The sequence below is a fragment of the Rhagoletis pomonella genome, unplaced genomic scaffold, assembly GCF_013731165.1.
Source record: "Rhagoletis pomonella isolate Grant_MI unplaced genomic scaffold, Rhpom_1.0 Rhpom_scaffold_00012, whole genome shotgun sequence".
Lineage (NCBI taxonomy): Eukaryota > Metazoa > Arthropoda > Insecta > Diptera > Tephritidae > Rhagoletis > Rhagoletis pomonella.
Genome location: NW_023458566.1, coordinates 22,232,891 through 22,240,301, shown reverse-complemented (window position 1 = coordinate 22,240,301; position 7,411 = coordinate 22,232,891). Strand labels below are relative to the sequence as shown.

Sequence of the window (7,411 nt, the reverse complement as noted above, 5' to 3'; positions counted from 1 at the left end):
TTTTTTTTTTTTTTTTTTTTTTTTTTCAACGGAGGGGGAATCTTCCAAAGATGTTATGCACGATTCGTCATCCTGTCCGCTAAGGGTGCACCTCATTCGGGACCACGCCCAGACTATGTTATCACATAATTCAGGACTTGCGAGACAGCGCGCCTACGTACTAAACCCTTAACTCCGACGTCTGAAGCCTTGTGTTTCGCCTTGCGGGACCGCCGTTAGGTATTACGTCGCAAGGCGTAGCTTTGCCAATTGGCTCTTCACACACGCCTTTCTGGCTTATCTCTCGTTCAGTCTTCTCTTTTCGCTACTGCGCTGTCGTTCTTTCGCTCTTAGCTCCTGGAGGACTATTGCGGACCACGCCTTAATTCTGCTCCACACCGCTTTTGAGTTTATCATGTGCCCCACGATATTGTCAGGCGTCATGCTCTCCTTTATCAGCTGCTCTATGTCTGTGCGATCTGCCTCGTATTTTCGGCAGTGGAAAAATACGTGTAGTACGTTTTCGTCGCCGCTACCGCAGAATGAGCACTCTGTCCCGTCATCATGCCCATATTTGAACAGGTATTCTCGAAAGCAGCCGTGCCCCGTCAGCAACTGTGTCACGTAGAAGTCGGTCTCTCCGTGTTTCCTCTCCACCCACGCTTTTATGTTATTGATCAGCCTGTGCGTCCACCTCCCTTTTGTCGTCACATCCCAGTGTCTTTGCCATTCATTTAGACTTGCATCCCTCTCTTGTTTTCGCTCTTCGATTGTCAGGCACCTGCCTAAGTTTCGGGACTTATCGAAGACTCTTTTTAGCTCCATGGCCATTATTTCTGGGGGCATGATGCCCGCTAAGACTCCGACCGCCTCGTGTGACACAGTACGGAAGGCGCTAGTCACCCTGATGCTATTTAGTCGGTACACCGACTTTGCCGCCTTCGCGTAAGTCTTGCGCTGCAACGCGGGTCCCCAGATGGGTGCTGCATACATTAGTGTGGACTGGCTCACTTTTGCTAGAAGCGCTCGTCTGTTTTGACTCGGTCCGCCGATGTTAGCCATTAGTCTTGTTAGAGCCGTGGTCACTCTTGCCGCTTTTTCACAAGCTTTATCAATGTGCACCTTGTAGCTTAATCTCGAGTCTATCATGACACCCAGGTATTTCAGCGACTGCTGTGTTTTGATGCTATGTCCATCGATGTTGAGCGTAACGCTCTCCATCTTTTTTCGGCTTGTGATCACCACCGCTTCGGTTTTTTGCCCTGCGAGTTGGAGATTCGTTGCAGCGAGCCAGTTCTTTATTTGCTGCGCCGTGCTGTTGCAGATGTTCTCAACTTGGTAGAGGTCTTTGGCCACTACTGTTATTGCTATATCATCGGCGTATCCGATAATTTGTACCTCCCTTGGCAGCGGCAGTCTCAGAATTCCATCATAGAGGACAATCCAAAGTAGTGGCCCAAGTACGGAGCCCTGTGGTACTCCACCCGTCACCAAGTACTTCCTGGGGCCTTCGTCGGTATCATACAGCAGAAGCCTGTCAGATAGGTAGTTGGATACCATCCTTAGCAAGTAGGGCGGCGTGTTCTTTCTTTCCAGAGCACTTAGTATGTGAGGCCAGGATGCCGAGTTGAAGGCGTTTTTTACGTCGAATGTCACCACCGCGCAGTATTCCTTCGTGCCATATAGCCATCTTGTTCCTTCTATTGCCTTGCCTGCGACATCGGTGAGCTTTTTAATTGCATCAATGGTAGACCTCTGTCTTCGAAATCCATACTGGTTATCGGCGAGACCCGGCAGTTCCTCCTCTAGGTGCTGCTCCAACCGTACACAAATTAATCGCTCCAGTATCTTACCAAGCGTATCCAGCATACAGAGAGGTCGGTATGCGCTTGGTTCTCCTGCCGGCTTGTTTGGTTTCTGCAGTAGGACCAGCCGCTGTTTCTTCCAGATTTTTGGGAAGACGCCTTCTCGCAGACACCGCGTAAAGAGTTCGGTAAACGGACCCGTGTTGTGCTTGATGGCAACCTTCAGAGCCTTGTTTGGTATTCCGTCTAGGCCTGGCGCTTTGTCATTACCAAATCTTTCTGCTGCTTGGACCACCTCCTCGTCTGTAACCGTTGGTGCTTCCATTCCCTCGGGTTTCTCCGCTTGCGGTCGCCGACCTCCTGGCGTTTGCACAGGGAAGAGAGTTTGCACGACGTCTTTTAGGAGGGTGGGACAGGTTGGTGCCTGGCCTTTACCACCTTTTATTTTCTTCATGACCACCTTGTAGGCATCACCCCATGGGTTTTCGTCCACCTTTTCGCAGAGCTCCTTAAAGCAGCTGGTTTTGCTGCTTTTGATGGCTTTTTTAAGGTCACTTCGCTTCTTTTTGAAGGCTTCGCGCAGCACGGCATGTTCCATCGAGCCACGGTTCCTTTGACACAACCGCCTCGCCTTATGACACTCACCCCTTATGGCCTGGATTTTTTCGTTCCACCAGTACGCCGGCTGCCTGAGAGAGCCGTGTTTTCTCCTGCACATAGCACCGTCGCAGGCTTTACTGATGTGCCTCACCAGTGTTTCAGCCTGGAGCTCAGTGTTATCCTCAGTGGCCATTTCCTCATCCAGCACGAGTCTGAAGAGCTCTTCATCCAGAGTCTCTACCTTCCAGCCCCTCGTTTGCACCTTCCTGGTGATCGCCCTTTGTCGGCTCTGTGCACGATTCCCTAGCTCCATCATGATTGCCAGATGGTCACTGTGCGTATAGAGGTCCGACACCTTCCAGCTCGTTGAGCGCACCAAGGAACTACTAGCGAAAGTAATGTCAATCACCGAGCCTCGACCATTCTTCTCAAAGGTATTTTTGTTCCCCGAATTCAGAAGCACCGCATCAAGTACCGAAAACGCCTTTAGTAGTGCATCTCCCCGCCTGTTTGTGTGGACGCTACCCCATTCCACTGCCCATGCATTGAAGTCCCCTGCTATAACGTTCATTGTGGTGGTCCGGACTTCTTGAACCAAACTGTCTAGGATGTTCTCGTATTCATTTTGTGGGATACTTGGTGGTATGTAGCAGCTATAAAAGTTAAAACCGTCTACCTTCGCTCGTGTGTAGTAGCTTTTACCAAGCAGCGGCTTTTCTTGGAAAGCTTTTCCTCCGCATGTCCATATTGCAGCTTTGCCTGTGAGGTCCGATATCCATGCTCCACTGTCTATATTTTTATACTGCTCGCTGATTATTGCTATGTCCACCTTCTCCTCGTACACCGTTTGCCTGAGCAGCTCTTGCGCTGCTTCGCAGTGGTTGAGATTCAACTGCATGACTCTCATTTTCTTGATTTCTTGCACGCCTCCTGGTATAGCGGACACCTCCAACTACCTATCTGGTGCTCGGTGTTCTTTCTTCCCTGGTTTTTGCATGCTCTGCAGTGTGGCTTTTTGTCGCAGGCTTTCGCAAAGTGTCCATTTTCTCCACATTTTAGGCAGCATTGACTTCTGTCTTCCGCGTTTTTGCAGTCTCTCGCTATATGGCCATATTCCAGGCACCTGAAGCATTTTTTGGGGTTCGGTTTCTCCCTTACTCTGCACACAACCCATCCTATCTTTATTTTCTGCGCGTCAAGAAGTAATCTTGCCTCCTGCGCTGGGAGATTTACCACCGCGGTTTGTGTGCCCGCATAAGCCGCCCTGATGCTTTTTATCGCACTCTCGTTAAGGTGGTTTAGCTCCTTTATCTGGTTGCGGATGGCCTCGGCAATATTCTCCTTGGTGGTAATCTCGTCCAGGTCACGGATTTCTACCATCGTCTCGTGGGTTAGGGCTCTGATCTGTGCCTGGTCCCCTAGAAGCCTACCTATTTTGCTCTTGAGTTCGCCCGTGTCCTTCATTTGCGTCTCCTTAAGCTGCAGCAGTATTTCACCCTTCACCGTCTTTCTGATGCGTGATACGCTCTCGCCGAGTTTCTGCAGCGCCTCTTCCTTTTTTACGGTCCTTAGTATATCGCTGTAGGTCATATCTCCCGTCCGAGCTATAATGATGGCATCTGGCCGTGGTGGTGGTTTGTATGCCATCTTCTTTTTGCCATGTGACCTGCGTTGGACCTCTACCCATTTTCCTTCTTTCTCCACCTCCTTCTCCTTAATCTTGCCGGAATTTTCGTTTGGCGCCACCTTACTCTGTTTGGTTGCAGGGTTGGTGGTCACCTCCTCCTGCGTGGTTTTGTTTTTCTTGGGTGGCGTCCTACGCTTTAGTTGGCTTTCATCTCGGGGCCTTTTCGGGGTTTCAGCAGTCACCGGTATGTTGAAGATACTCCGTCTGCTTGCCTTTATTCTGGAGTACTCCTCCAGGGCACTCGCATGCAGCTTTGTTAGTGAGCTGAGTATCTCTCGCATGCTATTGTTTATTGAGCGTTGTGGCGGGCACATTGCCTCCGTCAGCCTCTTAATAGCATCTCCGAGCTCCGACATGTAGTCTCCGTTCTGTTTGGCTCCCTTCATTTGAGGCTCGCTGTCTTGTAGTGCTGGTGGCGACGATCTCGTTCGTACCGGCTTCTCCACGCTAAGCGCCTTTACAGGCGACCGAACTAGTCTTGACGCACGCTTGAACGGGTCAGTTTCTGCAGTCGGTGTTCCCTGGGACGGGTCTGCCCCAAGCACCTTGCAGCCCCTGCCGTCCAGGTTTTTCGCTCCGCTGCTGACTTCGTTTACATTGTTGTTGTTGTTGTTGTTTTTTCTCATTTTGGATTCCATTCTTTTGTTTTTGCCAGCGCATCGTGTGCAGGGGGGCGGGCCGAAATAGACAGGAACGGGTATACCCTCGGGGACTATGCCCCTACCCCAGTTCCTTGAGGCCTGTCCTTCGCTTTACCGGTCCCGGAAAACACGGACGGACTGGCGCTCGCCCGGGGCAACGCGGTCTACTACACCTGCGTCCAATGCACACTCCCTGACCAGGGACCAAAGTGGCTGGTTACTGATACGCACCGCGGCTGACACCTCGGCAGAGCACGCTCACATCACCGTCTCTACCCCGCCAGCGGAGAAATCGCTGTAGGGATTTCGAGGGACTCCCAGTGCGCCGCAGCGCGTACCGGTCTGGATTGTTGTATCAGCCGCACCTAACATGGTGAACAAACGCTGACCAGGAAGCCGTCCAATATGGAAGCCGTCGCGCCTGGGTTTTTTTTTTTTTTGTAACTCATCATATGTATGATGAGGGGGGACACATATTTCAAAGAGGCGGAGTCCACTCGCCACTATCACAGGAATTTCATCAGACTTGCTGGCTTTTATACCGCGTCCTCTATTCCTGCTGCTCATCGTCGGGGATTGCTTATTCGTTTAACCTTATTTCGCAACTAACCTGCTACTACAGGCCGTCCGGCTATCCGCGACCTGCCGACCCCCCCGGTAGCTTAGAGCCCAGCTATGGTGACCGTTCCCACTGGGAATCAAAGTCCCCACCCGGGTGGGGGTATTGTGGTGTGTTATGCTTCATATGTTATGTTATTTATTCTTATGTTATGGTTATGTTATGTTATGCCAAGTACTAAGCTAAACTCCCCTCCACTTAACCCATTCCAACTAATGTTATTTTAGCTCATTCAACTTACATAAACTATCCTTAATTTTATCGGTTGAATTTCAACCGCTGGGCGAACACTAGTTAAGTTAAAACGTCGGCAGTGACCGCGACTGTGAAGTCAACGTATCCAGTCAATGCAAATAGGAGAGCGCACTGATCGTAAACAGATCGGACACACCAAATGAGCGCTTATTCACAAGAAATTAATGCCAGAGAGTGGAACGAACTACTTTAAATAAATAGTTTAGAATTCTGCGGTGTGCTGGCATTGAGCACTTTGAGCGAAGGTTAATCGCTTTGAACTTAAAACTCAAAATGCAAAATATGAAAAGCGTTTGGCCCGTTCTGCTAGCGAACAGTCAGTTTGAATCGCTGATTCCTTGCCAAATGGCTTTTAATAGAGAAACAATAAAAAATACGCTTGAAATTAAATCACCGATTTACCTGCATTACCGCCGGGCGCTTGGAAGCGCGCCTTCAAGCTGTTCAAGTGACTCTGATGCTGCTCGTTGGCCATCACGGCCGCTGCTACAGCGTTGGCAACATGTTGCACTGAGGCGGCTGTGGCTGCTGCAGCGGCATTCGCACTGACGCCTACGTTGCAGCTGCCCCCAGCATTGCCACCACCGCCGGCATTACTGCCAATCACCGGTGTGTCAGCGCCATTACCGCCTGCTCCAGTGCCGCCACCGGAGCCGCCATTGCCACCGCCACTGCCGGCGAACTGTCGATGATAGTGTTGTTGGTTCTCGCTGTAGAGGCGTTGGTAGCAGGAGAGTGTCGGTATTGTCCAGGAGTTGTTTGTTTTATAGTGGAAATTGCCGGTGCCGAAAATGGAGTGCGGATTTGTGTTGGCGGAGACATTCGAAGCGGCAGCTGCGGCCAGTGTTTGACTTAGCGCCGATAGTTGGTTATGGGCGACGGCATGCGAATGTTGCTGTTGGTGATGCTGTTGTTGATGAGTGTGTTGTGGTTGTTGTTGTTGTTGCTGCTGCTGCTGCTGCTGATGGTGCTGGTGATGAGACTGCGGATGATGTTGCTGTTGCTGCTGATGATGATGCTGTTGTTGTTGTTGTTGTTGCTGATGCTGCTGTTGCGCCTGCTGTTGCTGCTGATGTGAGCTGTGCTGCTGCTGCTGCTGTTGCTGTGGTTGCTGGGAATGGTGCATGTGCTGCGGCTGTTGTTGCTGCTGCTGATGTTGATTCTGTTGCTGATGCTGGTGCTGCGCCTGTTGCTGCTGTTGCTGCTGCTGCTGCTGCTGCTGCTGTTGTATACTATTCCACTGCACATTTGCGCTGCCACTGCCGTTGCTATTCACCGATTTCGTTGAATCAATGCTGCTGGCGCTACTGCGGTTGCCATCCAGCGATGAACTGGTCACGCTGCCGCTGCCCTCATTGGCGCTGCTGTCACTATTGTTGCTGCTGTTCATGCCCGCTGCAGCTGCGGCGGCCGCATTCGAGTTCAACTGCTGGAAGTATTGATTCAACGCGCTGTTCGCATGCTCCTGGAAGAAGCCGTTGCAAGCGCTCGTCTGCGACGACATCCTGCCGCTGGCGTTGGTTGGTGTGTTCAACCGACGGCGTCGGCAATTGTCACGGCGCGCTACTTCACCAATTGGCACCGTTTTATGCACTTTACTGTTAATTTTATGCGCGCCCTTGTTGTTGTGTTTTTTTCGCTTGTTGGCTTAGGTTTCGCCAATGTACGCTGCACAAATGCGACGCGCGCGAATTAGTTGTATTCCAAAATTGAGGTTGCGTATACACCTACGATATTCACGCATTTTTTAGGGATATACTTTATTTGGGGATGTGTGCGCTGCTATTTTTCGCTCACTTTTGTTTACACTTTCACTTTTTAAGTT

General features: G+C 50.8%; 1 protein-coding gene across 1 annotated transcript; it reads right to left on the bottom strand.

Moving 5' to 3' along the window:
- Nucleotides 1–5,971: 5,971 nt before the first annotated feature.
- LOC118747642 (homeobox protein cut-like) lies at nucleotides 5,972–7,090 on the bottom strand. The gene is made up of 2 exons (XM_036481691.1): nucleotides 6,690–7,090; nucleotides 5,972–6,437 (listed from the first exon to the last, which is right to left on the bottom strand). The coding sequence occupies exons 1-2, from the start codon at nucleotides 7,088–7,090 to the stop codon at nucleotides 5,972–5,974; spliced, it is 867 nt and encodes a 288-aa protein (XP_036337584.1).
- Nucleotides 7,091–7,411: the final 321 nt, after the last annotated feature.

Bases quoted from the DNA above. Each gene is read 5' to 3' on its own strand.
- LOC118747642 (XM_036481691.1), bottom strand. From the start codon at position 7,090: ATGTCGTCGCAGACGAGCGCTTGCAACGGCTTCTTCCAGGAGCATGCG. The intron at 6,438-6,689 runs GCAACAGCAGCA...ATCGGCGCTAAG, and splicing joins CACCATTCCCAGCAACCACA to TCAAACACTGGCCGCAGCTG.